This window comes from Maylandia zebra, linkage group LG23 (genome assembly GCF_041146795.1).
Source record: "Maylandia zebra isolate NMK-2024a linkage group LG23, Mzebra_GT3a, whole genome shotgun sequence".
Classification (NCBI taxonomy): domain Eukaryota; kingdom Metazoa; phylum Chordata; class Actinopteri; order Cichliformes; family Cichlidae; genus Maylandia; species Maylandia zebra.
The window spans coordinates 25,606,351-25,624,603 of record NC_135188.1 but is presented as its reverse complement, the minus strand read 5'-3'; the positions used below and the strand labels follow the sequence as shown (position 1 = coordinate 25,624,603).

Here is an 18,253-nt window from a genome sequence, read left to right as displayed (position 1 = left end):
TGGACTCAGGACAATGATCCCAACCATAGCAGCAGATCTACAGCTGCTGCAATGATTCAGTCAAACGTCTCACCTCAGCCTGACTGTAATGCTCTGGTGGGATCTTAAGAGAGCTGTCCATGAACCTCAATGAACTGGGATAATTGGAGATAAATTATCTGAATTTAAGGAGCGAGACCACGCTCCTTCTGGGTATTATCTATTTATGGACCCCATCCCCATTAGTTTTTTTGTTTCCTGTTCTCATGCTGTCCTCCCAGGAGCCCAGCATGAGTAGAGGATATCTTTTTTTCCTCTTGTACTTTCCCATTGTAGTGTATATTTCAGTGTTTTTTTCTGTAACGCTACCGATCTCCGACCTGTATCCCCATGTGATGTCTGTGTTGTGTGTGTAAGGTCGGGGGAGTCCTATTTCACTGCAGGGCAACCTGCACGTGGCGAATAAAGCCTTGATTGATTGATTGATTGATTGATTGATTGATTGGACCAAGTGTCCTTCACAGTGATGCTGCTGAAGGTGCTTCTACAGGCTGCTGAATCCTGAGGTCTGCTTAGGTTCAGCATTTTGGTTCTTGTTAAATAATGACACAGTGTAAGATGTCGTGCTGTTGTTCATCTGAGGTTTTATTTAAGTAACTTTAGAACCTGGCGAGGAACACATGACTGTATTATGTCCCCATATGTAAAATCTTATAATTGAATTAGATTTTCCAGTGTAAATCAAAAACACTTGTTTTTATTTTACATTTTTAACCCTTTAAAACCGGTCAGAGCGGGCACGCTCCGTTTTGCGTAACTATTTTTAAATCCTGGTAGCTCTGCAACCACGTAATATAATAATAATAATATATAATAATATAATAATTTTTTTTGCATATGAAACCGGAGCAGTTGTACTTACATCTTATGCCATCAGCTTGTCCTAGGTCACGGCTTCCTTCCACATATAGCTTTGCAAAAACTGCATAAAAAGCAGTTGCAGCAACAAAAACACAATATTCCAGAAACACGCTTTGCCGATCCGATCAGCTGTTTGTAACACTTCCTACGTCCATCAGCGTGAACTATCGCATGTCCGCCATGACCTGCCCGAAACCGGAAGTGACGTCATTTTCGCGGAAATGTAGTTTTTTATCATCAAGGCCTCAGGGCCTATACTTGTGTTTTTAAAAGTTATGTTTGACTTTATGACTTTCTGTGTCGTTTCTGGGATGCTTAGGACTCATATTGGACTGCTGGAAATAGTTTATTTTGATGCAGATGCTGCTTTTTTGCAAATTTGCACTATAATATTTATTTTCGTTTTTCCTGCAGTGTATAGAAATTGGTGTATTTCAAAAATAAAACTATGAAGACACTCAAAATAAATTTCCTGTGGTGGGAAACTATTTTGTGCAACTTTTTTGTATTTACAGTTTTGAGGGATAAGCCTTTCCAGTTGGCTTTTTGGCTTCTTTGGCTCCATGCTAGCCATGCTAGTTTATTTCTCCAGACAAATAACGCACTCAATCTAAAGCCAGACAACACCATCTATCGACAACATTGTTCACTTTTACTTTCTAATATGGCAAATGCAAAGGAAAGCTGCATTTAGAGCTTGGCTGAGAGAATTAAACCTGATTGAAATCTCCAGTTTCACTCTTTTTGCTTTAATCGCATAACAACTGCAGAAATAAAAATAAAAATACTCCTGATGTTCAGAATAAGTTGTTCTTTTTTGCTTTTGCATGACTGATAATTGGTCAAAACACAACCTAAAGCAGGCTGCATCAGCATGGAGCTTTTTATTCACAAGCACACAGTCATCTCTCTCCCTCTCTCTCTCTCTGTCTCCCATCGCAGGTCCCGGAGTTCCAGCTGTGCTGCTCGTCAGTCTCGCCGACGTGGACTGTGAGTGGAGTCTTTACTCCGCCTGATGGTGTTTGTGCGATGTTTGTGTGGGCGGGCAGATGTGCTTTTTTTCTCACTTCTGCTCTGAAATGGAAAATAGTTTTCTGCAATTAGGCGACATCATCTCATTTGTGTGGAAACATGAGCAGCTGCTGGATTTGGTGCCAGACTGCGCTGATAATTTCTGCATTTTGGAGGCGTTTAACGTCTTTGTATCACAGTTTAAACGGGCGGGTGTCATCGCTTAGTGTTTTAGAAGAGCTAATCATCAGCGGGGCTGCAAGGGGAATTCATTAAAAGATTGTGAAAGAGTGGATTTGGATACCATCTGTGTAAGTTAGTGGTGCACTGATAGAATGCCAGAGAGAGGACACCTACACTACATTTCCAAAAGTATTCACTCAGCCATGGTGTTCCAGTCACCTTCATGGCCACAGGTGGATGAAATCAAGCAGCTAGCTGTGCAGACTGCTTCTACAAACATAGTGAAAGGAGAGGTCACCAACTTCATGCACAGTCGCGGCAGTGACACCTTTGCTTGGCCGTGTGCTTGTGCTTCTTCAAATGCACATGAGCTGCAGAATTTTCCGTTACACAAAAGCAGGAATTAAAAGCTGAATTAAAGTACAGTAACAGTTTCCATGTGTCTGTTTTTAGGAGAAATCACCTCAAAATGCTACAGGGCAGCCTCGTCGTGTCGAGCCACATTGTGTTGTGTTAAAGTCAGGCTGAAGTAACAAACGTAGTTATGTTTTCTGGGGTTCCTTTTGTGAGAAATTCTTCCAAATGCTGAAGTTTTCATGGATAATAAACCAGATGCTTGTCGTGAGAGGATCAACTTTCTCCAAAAAAAACATGCATGTTTAAAAAACATCACCAAGCTCGCTGTTGCTTCTCAGTGAGTGTATTACTGCCACTTGCTGTGGCACTTGGAGACTATGGGGGCAGACAAGAACCCACTGAAGGTCCAGGGCTGAAAAATAAATCCACAGCTGAAGTACCAAAAACTGTAGTTCTTCTAATGCCTGTTTGAGGTGGACTCTGTCAGAGGGCTCGAGGATGGAGAAGAAAGGAGCAAATTCACCTTTGATATACAATCAACCAAGTTTCCTTATGCAAGTTTTCCTTAGAAATAAGATTGGGGGGGAGGCGGTATGAGAAATCAGATATAGTTTATCAGAGAACACCACCATGACTGGTCTGCAATATGGATTATTTATGTTGCTTATCAGCAAATGCTTTCAGCCTGTTCATACAGTGGATTTATAGCCAGTTTACCCAGCAGCCTTTGCTGAAGCCTGGTGCGTTTTGCAGCCACATAAAAAATAGATGAATTACGACTGAAGGTCTCCCAGTGCATTTGCTGCATAAATGAAGCAGAGAGAAATTAAACAGCCAAGAGTGACAGCTGTCAAGTTAAGTCTGTGATTTTTATAGTCCAGTATTACAAACGGCAAATCTTTCTCGTGGGGGTTTCACAATCTGCACCAGCTGCACTCAGACTGATTTGAAAAAGGTGAAAACACGCTCAAAAAACATTTTGTATTAGGTAATTTGGGAAGAGTGACTAATGAAGCATCCCTCTGATAAGACCCTGCTTTGCAGTAATAGCATCTTGGGAATCCTCCTCAAATAATGAGTGTAAAGGGTTTCCTATAAAAGGACATTTTCCTTAAATAACAGGTAGAAGGTGAGTGGTCATATTCTAAGCAGGGTCATGTTATATTGAGGCCTATGTGGTGTTTTAGGAGAGAACTGCAGGTGTGAGTGTTTTTCTCCTCAAAGGTGATTTTGATGTGTTGCCAAGCCAGAAAATATTTACTGGTTGGTCTGGTTCATGGTCATCAGTAAACCAGTCTTACACTGCAGGTTTTTCCCAGTAATCCATACAGTAATGAACTTTCTGAACTCTTCTAGCTGATCAATCATACATCAGAGGCAAAGCTCAAATGAGAAACTGTGAGCATGTTAATAAAACTGCAAGTTAGAGCTTTTGCTATTAATCAATGAGGACCTGATGGAAAAACACCAACACAATTAGCTGCTCATTACAAACTCGCATATGAGTGTCGTGTACCTTTTAATAGACACCTCCTGTATGAGGCATCTATTTATGACACTGTTTAGTCTTTCTAGCCACGATATCGGCTGTGTTGTAGTTGGATAAACATTAGCAAGTTTTACATTTTACTCAAGCAGGCTCATAATCCATGCTACATGCAGCGGCCTCGGTCTGCAGACCCTCAACTGAGATAAGTAAAAACACCATGGCGATCTTCTGATCTCTAAACACAGCTGTTTGAAGGTAGGGGTCATCCTCTATCAGGGTCAATATTTGGTGAGAACAGAGAGTCACGTGCTGGGTTTTTCCACCCACAGGAGGTAACAGTGAAAACTACCATACTATACTAACTTTATTTGTAAAGCACTTTACAAACAACCACAATGAACCAAAGGAGAAGATGCAGGTTTTAACGAGATTTAAAAACGAACAGAGAAGAGAAATTGTTCCACATTTTAGGAGCTGGTATCAGATGTTTGAGTTTGTGCTTTCTGACCAAACATCTCGATTTTGGTCTCTTCTTTCCAAAGGACATTGTTCCAGAAGTCATGAACTTGAACGTTTATCATGCTAACTGAGACCTGTAGAGTCTGAGATATAGCTCGTGAATAGCAACGTCAAGTCATGACTTCTTTTTATTGTGTAAAAATAACAGTGGCGTAATAACCAGCAGTCGATGAAGTCTTGATAGAAAAACACTCAGAGAATTAACTGCTCCGCTCTGAGCATCCTGGACCTCTTAGCACCTTTTAATGATTTTTCTCGTCTTAATAACAGCTTTGTTGCACTCTGATAAACACGATTTCTTCTTCACAGCGTATTTCGTCTTGGAGAACAACCTCCCCCTGCGCTCGGCGCTGGAGACTAAAAGGATGATTCGGACGGAGCTCACTAACACAACCTTTGGTACAAATTATCTGCACTTAACAGCTGTGCTAGTGTGTGAGCTTCATGAGATAATTGAGCCACTCCGAGCGTGTTTGAGTCTGTGCACCTGTCGTCATGTTTGTGTGTCTGTGCGTGCATCTTTTTTTTATCCTCGCCTCGTCTCCAGCTAATATTTCTGCATGTCTTCTCACAGGGCTGCCTCTGAAGCTCATCTATCCTCCTGACTTCTCTGACTCCTACATCTACGGCCTTCTTCTTATTGTGTAAGCCTTTTCCACTTTATTACATTTGCCTTTTTTATTTTATTTTATCGCAGCACTGTGAGCTTCAAAGGCCAGACTCTGTGAGGACAGCTAAAAATGGAACTGCAGTGTAGCTGCAGGCTGTCGGACACATTTGTGGAGATGAAAATGGATGTTTGAGAAAAATGTAAATGTCATAGCTAAAATCAACCTGCAGTTTTATATACATGCGGACTGGTTTCAGAAAGCCGTGGTTATACAGAAGTCTAAACGACCTTCAGTTCCCTTCATTTATGTCCTTAGTTAACATTTTTCTCAGGGTTTATGCCCTGGGTGGCTAGTTTTAAGTCTTTCTCAGTACAGCATGATGCTCATTTTGTAAATTATGGTGACCATTAGAGCAAAAATGGGTCAGGGCCAAGGGTCAAAATGCTTCAGTGAAGCGCCACTCTCACACAGTAAACTACAAATATGTCCGGATCTAACAGTCAGTACATTAATGTGAGTAAAACAACCTTCCCGACAGCGACAGCTCTCCAGGCACCCAGACGGTGACGGAGGAGTTCAGGCTGGAGTGGGACTCGGTGCTGGCAGGATTGGCGCAGGTCATCGTGGCGCGGATTGATGGCAGGGGGTCAGGGTTCAGAGGTCAAAGGTAACAGTTTTTGTTTTTTTACTAACAGAAGTTGTTTCAGTCCTTTCTGACCTCACAGTTTCTTTGTCTTTTGTCCTCTGGCAGTTTTTCACAGCAGAGGCTCGGCATAGCGGACGTGGAGGACTACATAGCAGCTCTGAAGTACGTAGCGTCCACCCTGGAGTACCATTTCTCTGTTAGACAGAGATTTTGTCAGAGCTTCGCAGATGACTCTGTGGTGTTCTTGGGCGGGAAAACATAAACAAGATGCATACGTTAAAAAAGTTAAAAAGCAAAGCAAAACCCTTAAATGATCTATAACAAGAAGCTTCTGAGTCCTGCTTTGTATTTTGTATATATTCATTTCGTTTTCTTTGTTATTTTTAAAATTATTTTAAGAAGTTTGAAGTATGTAGTGCCATAAAACCCAAGGTCAGAGTGAAGTCAGAGGTCAGATGTGACACGATATTTGTAGGATATTCATAATTCTTTCCTAAATGTTGCTGATACAAACAAAGAAAGTTTGACCTTAATAAACTTGTCAGAGTTCCAAAGTAACGTAATATATTTAAAATCCTCCTGTTTGTCATTCCCTACATGTCTATATGCTGTCAATACACGATATGGCAGTAAGAAACATTAATGATCACTTTGACTTTCAGCTCAATCTGTTGACCTTGAAGAAGAGGTCAGAGGTCAAATGTGATTTGAGGTTTAAACCTTTATATGTTACTTTCTGTACTGACGACACACCAAACTTGTGAGAATCATAGTTTCTGGGTTTTAAGGCTTTTTGTCATTTTTCGACCAGTAAGTTGACCTTGAAGACCTCGATGGATGTAAGGCTAATTTTAATGACTTGTTAATATGAGTGCACCTTACTCGCCTACAGAGTTTTATCAAAATTCATTTAAACCTTAAGAGCGTTCATGTTTACAGACAGAATGAAGCACACATGTAAATGCTACTGAAAACATAACTCCTTGGCCCGAAGCAACTAATTGAGTTTGTGAACAGAAGAAAATCAATCGAATCTCTGTTCCCAGTTTTCTGGATATAAAGGTGCTTGTTTTATGAGCTCTAAACATCTTTGAAATGGACATTTTAGAGCTTGTCACTGTTTCTTAAAAAAAATAAAACATTTAAATGGTCATTTTTACAACTGTTACACCTTTTATTGGAATTGATGAGATGATTAGAATGAGGTCTGGTGTAAGTGATCTTTGTTCAAAACTTTGGGAGATGTAAAGAAAAAAATTATTTCTTTATGAATAGTAATATTTCTGGAAAACATAAATTTGCATTCAAAAACTTCTCTCACGGCTTTGACCTTTGACCTTCCTTATGTAGCTTCAGCAGAGTGTGTGATGTGTGAAATGAAATATAAAGTTATAATTACCTCTCTTGCTTTCTGATACCCACTTCCTCTCCACTCGTTAAAAATAGCCGCTGTGTTTTTCAGTTTCCTGGCGGAGCGGCCGTTCATCGATCGCACTCGTGTTGGAGTCTTCGGCGAGGTTAGTCTCTCACGCCCTGACCTAACCCTGAATACACGTGTGATCGGTACAGTAACTGTAGTGGCTGCCCAGTCAAAACTCTGATTTCTGTTTCCTCCTCATCCAGTGAATTAATCCCACAAAAAAGAGGAAATGAGATTTTACAAAGAAAACATGGTTAAAATGGACTCTGCCATCATTAATTATAACAACTCAGTGAAGCTTCAGTCTGCCTATTTAAGAAGTAGAAACCACTGTGAATCCATTTCAGCCGCTTTGGTACAAAAGAAAAAGAGGTGCACTGGAGTATGGAGGGCTGTGAGTGCCAAATGAATTTATTTGATGTACTGAGGTAATTAAATTCCTCATTAAATTATAATTGAATCTAATAATAATTAATTAAAATAATAAATGCTGTATTAACTGTTTTAAATGAAATTACTTAATATTAATTATTTGTATATTTAAATAATTTTTCATTTACAAATGTAATTATTTATTAATGACACCTTAAATGAATGATTTAATGATGTACTCAGTTAATTCATTTTGGCACTTGTGGCCCTTCATTAGGAGGCAACATTTGTCATCATGCATTTGTCATCCAGGGACTACTTAAAGGTTCTGGCCATAGGAGACTTGTTTATGACCTGTACCAGGAGGAACAGGAGTTTCTCTTGGTCTGAGTAGTCTGGGTACCGCTAGCTAGCACATGAAGGTCTGTGTGACCCTCCAAAGATACGCCTCCCCAAACCATCACTGCCAAACGGGCCACACTGGATGATGTTGAGCAGTGTATTTACTCTTTGAGCTACTTGTAATATAATGCTCCTGTTTTTAAACCCAGAACAGCCCACTAATACCACAAAAACCCAATTAAATTACACATTATTCCCTAAAATTTAGTTTTGCCTTTCTTTATTAGTTTGTTAAAGATATTTCAACAGTTCTTGCTGCCAGCTGCTCTTGCTGGAGACCATATATAAATGTAATGAAGTACAGATCCATGCAGAGACTGCCATTTTTTGATGCTGTGTAAACACGATAGAAACGTCCTGTGTTTTCTCGGTGCAAGTGACGCTCCTCTAATGTCTCCCTTGCAGGGCTACGGTGGCTACCTTGCGCTGATGATGCTGAAGTCGACAGAGAAGCTGATCAGCTGCGCAGCTGTTCGCGCTCCCGTCACCGACTGGAGCATGTACGGTGAGCAGGAATTTGAATCCTCTTTAATACAACGCTCCAGAGACGCGGAAATATTTATTACTTCTGCTGCTGCTGCTGAACCCGGCTAGTCATTTCTCAGAACACAACATCTTTATCCTGCACAATCTTTTTCATGTGCACTGCCGGGGTAATGTCACTTTAATTATCCTTTGCGTTCGCTTTCGGGAATTCAGGGTTATTACATTTAAAGATGAAAAAGTTCTCGTCAGTTCTGGGAGGGAATGCTGGGCGTTAGCACTCCTGTACAGCTCAGGACTTCCTGCTGGCTGTGAGTAGAGTTTAATAGACTGAAGTGTTGCTGCAAAGCCTCTGCTTCAAAGAAAGCGTCTCTGTCTGTCTGTCTTCACTCGTAAAAAGCAGAAATAAGACGCCTTTCCACCTCCGACTGTTCTTCCAGCATGAGTCGAAGAAGACTTCAACTTGTTTTTTGCCAATAATAAACTTCAAATGTGTCCTCTAACATAATGTGTGGCTTCTAGCTTATTCCAGTGCCACTGATCTGTCAGATCCTCCAGAAGATCCATGCAGCACTTTTTATGTAAAGTTCTCAGGTTGCTGCTGACGTCATGTAACCTCTTTGATTTCCCTTTTCCCCTTCAGCCTCAGCCTTCTCAGAGAGATACTTCGGCTCACCTTCAACTGACGAGAGCAGATACCAAGTGAGCGTCTTCTGTCTTTTACCCACCTGCTTCTTTATTAACGGATGACTTAGGTTCATTTCATTTTAGTCATAGTTTAAGCATTTAAACTCTTTTATTTTTATTCAACTAATTGTTGTAGCACGAGCGTTCCTCCACACGGCATCTTATTTTCCTGTCCATCAAATGTGAAACCTGTCCATATGTCCGCTCGTCTCTTCCTCCCAAGCGTTTTCGAGAGAAACTGCGAGCACGTGAGGTGGTTGAGTCGTTTCCCGAGGGCAGCTCAAATGTGTATGTCTGATTACTTCTGATTGGATTACTTCCAAACTCGTCCCGCCTTGCTCACAACTTCATAAGTTCTGATTGGATCTCTTCTCTCCAAAGTGTCCATCAGTTTTTGTTTAGTTATCATTTGTTAGTTAAGAAAATTAACACTGCTAAGAAATTCAGCTAAATGCGACTGGATTTGGGAAGTTGGATGTCCCTCATCAGATGGCGTGTCACGTTTGACCTCTGACCTCACATCTACATTTCACATCTGCCTTTTTTAGGGGACGTCAGAAAGTATTACATGCTTAAAGATAGTAGAGTAAGCTGCATATACTGTAGTGTAGAGAGTGAAGTAAATATCTCTCATGCTACCAGTATCTGATTTTTTACTGCACTACAAGCTGCTTAAAGTACTTTTAAAAATAACAAAGAAAACAAGATGAATGTATACAAAATACAGTACTGTTCCCTTAAAAGTAAATATTGCCCAGAGAGTGAGCCGGCTTGGCGGAGGTTTGTGCTCTCCGAGTGCTTCTTGTTATTATTAAATCCTTTATTTAAACAGGCAGTCTTATTGAGATCAACATCTCTTTTTGAAAAGACAGACCTGTGTACAAAAAACATATACAGAAATTGAGATACATTATACACACAAAAAAAGAAAAAGGTGTGCTGGGGTTGTTGCAGGGAGACAAAGACGACCCTTTAAAGCGCTCCAGCGAAATCAGAGAATAGTTTTTTTTGTAGCTTGTTCCATTTATAGACAGCAATGTGTTTAAACAAGAAGCACAGCTGATGATAAAATGTCCTGCGACCTGACACCTTTATCTTTTTATCTTTACTGTGTTTAAACCGAGGCGTGGAGGTAAGCTGGCAGCCGTACAGGCTGCTTCATGCAGCTCAAATCTCTGAAACCAAGGAGAGTGCAAACTTAGAGCCACTTTAATGGGAAATGCAGCTGGCTGATGATGCAGGTGGCTGGGTGGGTTTCACCTTTACCTGTTTGATTCCCAATCATTTCTACATTTTACATAGCAGAGGTTAGACAGCCAACACAAATTATACAGCTCCCATTTTTTAAAAGTAAAGAACAACCAGTAAAGAAGAAGAAAACATTTAGGAACAGAGAAATGCCATCCTAAAAAAAAAAAAAATCACCCAGCTGTCCTCCAAGTGAAGGTTGCAGTCAGAGAGTGTTTTTCTTCCTAAGTGGGTTGCCTGTAACTGGGCCAGAGAGCTCTATTTTTGTGACTCTCGCAGCAGGAGGGGTGGTCTGCTTCAAAAGTCACCCAGAGAAGGAAATGTGGCACAATCTGATCAGACAATAATCAGCAGGGCATCATCACTCACCCAGTCCTCCGAGATGCAGAAACAGACGGGTGAGAAAACATGCCGTGGTTGATGGCTGGTCGCGGGTTTGAATTCCAGCTGGGAAAAAAATGAATGACAGCAGTGAGACTGAGACATCCTGTAATATTAAAGCTTCGCCCTCCCAGTGCGATCGCTATCAGTCTGGCATCTTGGTTTAAAAAAATGTTTTTTGCTTAGTTTTTAAATATCTTAATCCAAAAAAAGCAAATCAAAGAGCATGAAGGACAACAGACGGGATCATCACACTTAAAGTGGCTCACGTTACATCATGTGAGTGTAGCGCCTTTATTTCAGTGGCTTTAATTCAAGCAGACTACATATATAACTCTAAGGTCGAGTTTTTCCAGGCTAAATAAATATAAGAAATGACCTCAGATGGAAACACGAGCACTCAGAGAGCTCAAGTCACCCTGAAGGACAAGGGCTACACTGAAACTTTGTTTTCATTACAACATGCTGACGTCAATGTGTTACACTGTCATTGTGCTGCTAACATCAAATGTTTTTACTCAACTGAGGTACTCGTGTCCCCCAAGTCCTGGTATATTGTTGTGAAGTTTGAAGACGATACATAAAAAGTTGTGGATAATCTAAAGTTTTTACTGATATTCACATTCGGTGTGACCCTGACCTGATTTTTACTAAAATTAAATCAGATTGAGCTATTTTTGGTAACTACCATCACACAACAATATCCTGAAAACTGTGGACGCTGGACTGCTAACAAACAGACAAACAAGGGGAGCTGATTGCATACTTCCTCGCTTCAGGGGGTGAAAAATACTGATGGCTGTCGGTTCTACCCCTCAGCCTCCTATTAGATTAAAAAGGCACCTGCAGCACAAATGCAGTGTAAAGGTCCAGTTTAGTGACTGATTAGCCAAGGTGAGGACTTGCAGGCTTAACCTTCCTGTTACCGCATCTTTGGGCTACAAGCCTACAAACCAGTACTCCTAGTTTCAGTCCCAAGACTGAATGAAAGAAGAAGGTTGTGTCAGGAAGGGATTCCAGTGTAAAATATGCACCTAATCAAGCAAGCAGATAATTAATAATGTGAACCATGGAATGACGTGGAAACTGTGCTACTGCTGGCTGAAGAGGGAAGGCATGTTCAGAGGCAGTTAAAGAGAAGGAAAAGCAGGAGCGCCGGAGTGAGAGGAAGACCTCAGAGGAGGTTCATATAGTGAAGGATGGGCTGGTGTGACAGAGGAGGATGCCAGGCATAGCGTGAGATAGATGATCCAAAGTGGCGACCCCTTGAAGGAGCAGCTCAAAGAAGAAGAGACAAATAACCTATCATGCAGTTGTCATGCAGGGGGAAACAGGGCAGTTTGTGGCCTATAAACATGCTTTTTATTACTGTAAAGGTAAACATTTTAAAAAGTTGAATGGAGATGATGCGCTTACTAGAGGAATGACAGGTTTGGCACGTCTACGTTCGTATAATTTTTCATCAAGAAGATGGTTACTTGCTTTAATAATCTAGTGATTTCCAGTATATTTAGCTTAAAGCTTCTGTTTACTGCTTAACTAATTCAGAGTCACGAGGGATCTGGAGCAGGGTAGACCCCAGATAGATGGACAGAGAAACATCTCACTCTCACATCCTCACCTAGAATCACCAGTTAATCTAACATGCCTGTGAGATGAAGCCAAGCTTGCACAGGGAGAGCATCAGCCAACAAGAAAAAATTAGCTTCTTATATATTTTTTCCTGTTAATGATCTTACAATCCGCCTCCTCAAGTGGAAACTTCACGATTAACTTTTCTTACACTTTTGACCCTTCAATCAAATTCTGATGCTTGTAATGTTATGACCTGGTGTTAATGCGACAAATAATTTGATTTGTGTCCAATCTTCAGGCTTCCAAAGTGCTGTCCGGCATGAAAAATCTGGGAGGAACTCTATTCCTGGTCCACGGCACTGCTGACGGTATGCACATTTCCTTCATCCTCCTCACAGAACAGCAGAAACGGAGGATGTAATTTGACTTCATTTCACAATAACATCGTAGTAATGTGGGCTACTGAAGGTAGGCGTGAGTCTCACGAGCCTCTCTGCTATGCTGAGCTTTAAAACTTGACCTCGGCGAGTGCGGCGCCTTTTATCCAGTGGTGGAATTAACCTCTCCGACACTTATTTGCATGTCCTGTTTTTTTGTGTCTCGGCAGCCAATGTTCACTTCCAGCACTCGGCCGAGCTCATCAAGCACTTAATAAAGATAGGAGCCAACTACACTATGCAGGTAAACACTCGGCTCTTACAAAGAGTCTTTGCAAACAGCAGCTGTGGCTTTTAATCAAAATGGGTCATTCTCCATTATGTATCAGTGCACTGTTATGCAGAGTCTTTATTTACTCCAGTGTGGCACAGGAAATTTGCTGTCCTGTACTTGAGTTCTAAACTTCATTGTAAAAGTGTGACTTTTAGGATTTTTTTTAATATTTAAAAACTCACTTTACCCCACTTTAAAGGTACTTATGAAGAGCCATCATTCAATAAATAGCTTTAGTTTTGCTGATTACCTTATCACAGCTTAGCATGGTCACAGCTGGTCCATTTTTCACTTAAACATGTTTTAAAAACCTCTCTGTGCCAAACTTCACTGAAAAAAATGTGTTTTGTGACAATACTTGAAAACGGTTAAGTTTTGGAAAATATGCTAAAGAACAAACCTGTAAACATGTTGCTTTTATGCTTATAGTAAAAAATATATATAATTAAAAACATAACTAATGAGCAAACTTTAGAGATGCTGCTAGGTGGGTATTGCTGCCATTTGACTGACATTTGCTTCTGTTTCCAGTGTTTGAATTAAGCTAAGGCAAGATAGCATATAAGCTAGCAAAGGTAGCATATTTCTTAAACAGTGATGCATATCATCTGTTAACAAGAGAGCAATTCAATCATATTTACCTAAGTATAGCTGCAAATACTGTAAATCATATCTTCCACAGTCTTACAGTGTCAGTAAAAATCCACCTTTGCTTTGGTTGCTGGAAAATTGCGACCTGTCGTCTGTAGTTTTTCGCATTAGCAAATTCTTGCCAGCTATTCGCTGAGCAGTTGTCAAACCGAAGAGTAAACGCTGCACTTTCTGTAACATAGTTTGGTGATGTGGTAAAACAAACTTTTACTTGGACATTCTCTATTTCCAGTTTGCGTTACACTCTTCAGTTTGACAGTCAGTAAATAGTTGAGGAGTGTTTGCTGACAACTTGGTGTCTTTCATGCAAAAAAAAAACTACAGACGACTGCAGTAATTTCCCAGCAACCAAAGCAATCACAAGGAGGTTTTGGTGCAGCAACTTCTTTGTAACCAGTTTCATCTGGTGATAGCCAGCAATCACTCTAAAAGCCCAGACTCAAATCTAAGTATCTCCCCAGAAAGTAGAGGAACCTGATTTTCTCTGATCCACAGATTTGCTCCTAGTTCTTCCACAGACAGATAAACAGATAAAAGCTTCTCACATATCTTGTTTCAAAGTGAGCTACGAGATAGGAGTGGGCAGATTGATCCAGATGTTGACAGTATTGATACTAAAGCTGGTATTGGTATCGGATACTAGCACGATTGGATTGATGCTCTCTTTGTCTCGTCTAAATTCAGCGCTTTGCTCCTGTTCATCAACAAAGCAGCAACACTTTAAGCTGTTAAATTTTGAGCACTCAGAGGATTTATTTGTTGGATATCTGCAGTCCAGTCACTATAAAGCAAGGAGACTCAAGGACAGACATTTCTATTGTGGTCAAAACCTTGAGCACATTCGAGTAAAGTGAACCTTGAGTGAAGAAAGTGAAGAATAAAACTTAAAGCTCACTACAAGAATTTTTCCAGAGGTTGTTCAGATCAGATAAATTCTCTCCTCTTTCTGGGGCAGATCTTCCCAGATGAAGGCCACTTCCTATCAAGACGCAGCCAGATTCAGCTGACTCACTCCCTAATTGGATATTTCAGAGGATGTCTCCTTGATGCGTCATCGTTACTCAACCAACGGGATGACGAGTGAGAGGGAACGGGCTCGCTACTGTTTCTGAGCGTGTGTGTGTGTTTTATACCTGTAGCACAATGTTTGACAGACAGGAAAAGCTTCTTATTGACATATCAGAATAGTCTGTGTCACCTCAGTAGAAATAAGTTTTCACCTGCTGTCAGAGGTTGTCAGTGACTGTCCCTAGATTTCCTTTTTTGTCCTGGTGGCACAAACAAGCCTGTGAAAGAAGCATTTAGAACTGTTCAAGCTTCAAACTGTGAGAAAACTGTGAGATCTTGTTGGAGTTGTTAATCGGAGTTCAAATATAATTGAGAAATTGCATTTTTTTAACCTTTAAGGTTTAGATTAGTTTAAAATCTGTGAATCCTTGTTGCCTAGAGTTTAACGGCTGATTCAGAAACCTGTTGTTCAAGGTGTGATTGAGACGTTCCTCCGTCAAAACAACTTAAAACGGTCCATGTATTCAAATATCACCAACCAGCACAAAAACCAACTCCTTTTTCCAGTTTATTCCTGATCATTAGTAGAGGAGGAGCTGTTTGAGGCAGTGTCCCAGTGAGGCAGATGTGTTAAAATACAGCTAATGCTACAGTCACACCAGGGAAAACAACAGCAACAAGTGGACGTCCAATCTTGTTGCCTTTTAAATTATTGCTTCGACTTCGGTGCGTCGAAGCAGTGATGAAACTGTAAGGTGTTTATCTTACGGTTTAACCCTCTCAGGCTCAAATTAAGTTTTTGTTGCTAATGCACAAAAGAATACCTGCAGTGGTACTTCTGAGTAAAAAAAACTCATAAAATATGTATGTGCGGTAACCAGGTTGTTAGCTTTTACTTGTTGCTAATCTGCAGCGCCTGCCTTGAGAGGGTTAAGGCGCCTTGAGGCAACTATTGTTGTCATTTGGCGCTATATAAATAAACCTGAATTAAATGGCAGTGTGATGGAGTCGATCTGCTTTCAGTCTGTGATTAATTGGGGTCATGTTGACAGTTTGAGTTTGTGAGAATACAGCCGTAAAGGCTGATAAATCAGATAAAATCAAAGATCTTTTGCCAACTACATGCACAGAAACTCACACCAGTTACAACATCACAGATTTGAAACAGAAATTCCTCCACAGATAGTAACATAGGGTTTTTTTTATTTTTAAACAATACAACCAGTTGAGTCGAGCCTCTCATTGCAAAGCATCTCAGCGTTGTACCAGGAGTTACTGCAACTTGTTGGCAATCAATCTGAGAGCGATTGCAGTCGGTCAAAAGGCAGCCTGCAAGTGTTTGGAGACAATCATCACAGTTTGTGCTTTGGTGTCATGGAATCATTACACTTTTTATTAGCAGTGTTGGTGGATATGAAACTCATTTTTACGAGATGAAGGGACTCGAACCCTCAATTTCCTGATCCGAAGTCTGACACCTTATCCATTAGGAAAGTGGTCACACACTGAAGCACAGACTTACTTCTGGTATGGTTTTTAAAGACGGGACTCTTGGCTCACACCTTGCATCAACTGTTGTGTCTTTCTCAAAATATTAAAGCATAATGATACCAACGATACCAACCTGACCCAGAGGTCAAGAATCTTCCAGAGCTGAGAGAATAAAAAAGTAGAAAAACATCAGTTTTATAGATAAAGCCATGTTTAAAAAACCGACTTCAAGGGCGTTTTCAGGTCATGTTGTTACCTTCTTTTTCTACGTCTCATTTCCCCGGGTGTTTGTGATGCTATCCTGTGGATTATTTATGTGGGGGCAGCTTACAAAGTTTGACTCATCAAGCTTATAGACAGCAATAGTGCTAAACAGATGTACGACAGTTACAAGATCTTTTTTTAAGCACGCTATGTTTCCTTGTCCTTACTGAAACAGAGTTATTTATTTATTTATTACATCTAAGAGTAGATATTTACCATTTCACACCAGTTTTTTTGGTGTTGTGCAGGTGTGGAGGAGCTTAATAGCTACTCATAGTTTGGCCTGGACTACATTTCAGGACAGCCTACTTTGGTTTAATTTTTCTCATGGGTATTTGAGCAGCTCTGTTGCAGGTTAAATTGTGACATTTGGCTTATAATGTATATTTTATGCTGTAATTTCTTTTTTTTTAGATAGCTGCAGGCTGTTCTGTTTTTGTATATTTAAGTATGTGGTCCAAAACTTGGTATAGAATCACCTTTGGCTGATTAAGTGCCAGAAGTTTTCACTGTATTTGGTTCTGTTGTTCTCCAACTTCAGTTTATGCATTTCCAGCTGCTTCAAGTCTTCTCTTTCGTAAATACATCGTGGTTGTAGTGTTATCCAGAAAACACTGCAATAAAAGCATAATAAATGTTATGCCAATACGACACCCGAGAGCGCTCCTCACTGTGATTACGGCTCTGAGAGCGATTCCCACAATTACCGCTCGGCCGCTCACAAGTGCCATCAATCACAGAGACGAGCATCCTCGGCGAGGTTCATCTCCACGCGAGGATAAAAACAGTTGCAGGAGCTGGCGTGCGTCGGGGGTGAAAAATCCCCCCAGTGCTTGGCTTGCAGGTAGTTGCCATGACAACTGTTTTGGTAGCCCAGGATACGGCCACTCTCATAATTCATTCAGAGATGAGCGCTTTGCATCGCGGAGCGAGCAGCTGCTGATGCAACATACTCAAAGCCATATGTATCTGTGCTTTGTAACATGGAGTCTGTGAGGGGATGGATTTTGTTCTGGGGAGGGTGGGAGGGAGGGGGGCAATGTGGATGTGGGATGAGTGATGAGAAGCTTATTGTAAATTTTTTTGCTGTTTTAATATTAAAGAATGATGAAGAAGTTTGAGCTGTGAGAGTTTCTTTGTTAAACACAGGAACACCTCGGATCTCAGTTAGGCTCATAAGCATGGACTGTATACGAAAGATGCAAGGCAACAAGTTAAATCAACACAAAAAGTGTCCAAAAGTTGATTCTGTTCATCTGGACGTAGCGTTTTGTGGGAGAACTGTACAGTACAATGTACTGTTTATAAGAAACCTGCAGTCATCTGAGACTGAAGAAGTCACTTGGATGAGTGACGAAACGTTTCTCCCACAAAATGCTATGTCCAGATAAACAGAATCAACTTTTGGAGATTTACTTACCCGGATGATTGAGCATGCATCAAGATGAACACAAAAAGTGGTTAAGCCTGAATTCTCGCTAATGTCCAGCAGGGGTGCCTGGCTGGATAAAAGCCTAAGATCTCCGCCACAAGGCGTAGAGGCTGCTTAACAACCTTCAGTCGCTAGGGAAAGATGTACAGTATATTTGCAAGAGGCAGGATATCAGCTGCAGAGAGATGCAGTTTGCACTTGACATTCACTCTGAGCTTTAGTGAAACTTGAAAAAGTGCAACACAGACTAGAAATGGAGAGTGTTAACCTTTGGCAAGCAACCTGCTAGCAACCAAGGCAGTCACAAGAAGGTTTTTCGGTGCAGTATCATATATCCTCTTTGTTACCAGTTTTAGGCTAGCAACCCCTAGCCAACCGGATGGCGAATGAAAATTTTGGCCTAGCAACCAGA

General features: G+C 40.8%; 1 protein-coding gene across 2 annotated transcripts in view; it reads left to right on the top strand.

Annotated features, from left to right (window-relative positions):
• The window catches only part of LOC101486410 (inactive dipeptidyl peptidase 10), an 85,546-nt gene extending 68,125 nt beyond the window's left edge, over nucleotides 1-17,421 (top strand). For both annotated transcript variants that reach the window (XM_076880105.1, XM_076880104.1), the window contains exons 17-27: nucleotides 1,843-1,890; nucleotides 4,769-4,858; nucleotides 5,034-5,103; nucleotides 5,609-5,737; nucleotides 5,822-5,878; nucleotides 7,179-7,233; nucleotides 8,316-8,415; nucleotides 9,037-9,095; nucleotides 12,583-12,652; nucleotides 12,892-12,965; nucleotides 14,602-17,421. In XM_076880105.1, the coding sequence (XP_076736220.1) occupies nucleotides 1,843-1,890; nucleotides 4,769-4,858; nucleotides 5,034-5,103; nucleotides 5,609-5,737; nucleotides 5,822-5,878; nucleotides 7,179-7,233; nucleotides 8,316-8,415; nucleotides 9,037-9,095; nucleotides 12,583-12,652; nucleotides 12,892-12,965; nucleotides 14,602-14,730 (881 nt within the window). In that variant the 3' untranslated portion in view covers nucleotides 14,731-17,421. The remainder of the gene's footprint in view (nucleotides 1-1,842; nucleotides 1,891-4,768; nucleotides 4,859-5,033; nucleotides 5,104-5,608; nucleotides 5,738-5,821; nucleotides 5,879-7,178; nucleotides 7,234-8,315; nucleotides 8,416-9,036; nucleotides 9,096-12,582; nucleotides 12,653-12,891; nucleotides 12,966-14,601) is intronic.
• The last annotated feature ends 832 nt before the right edge of the window (nucleotides 17,422-18,253 follow it).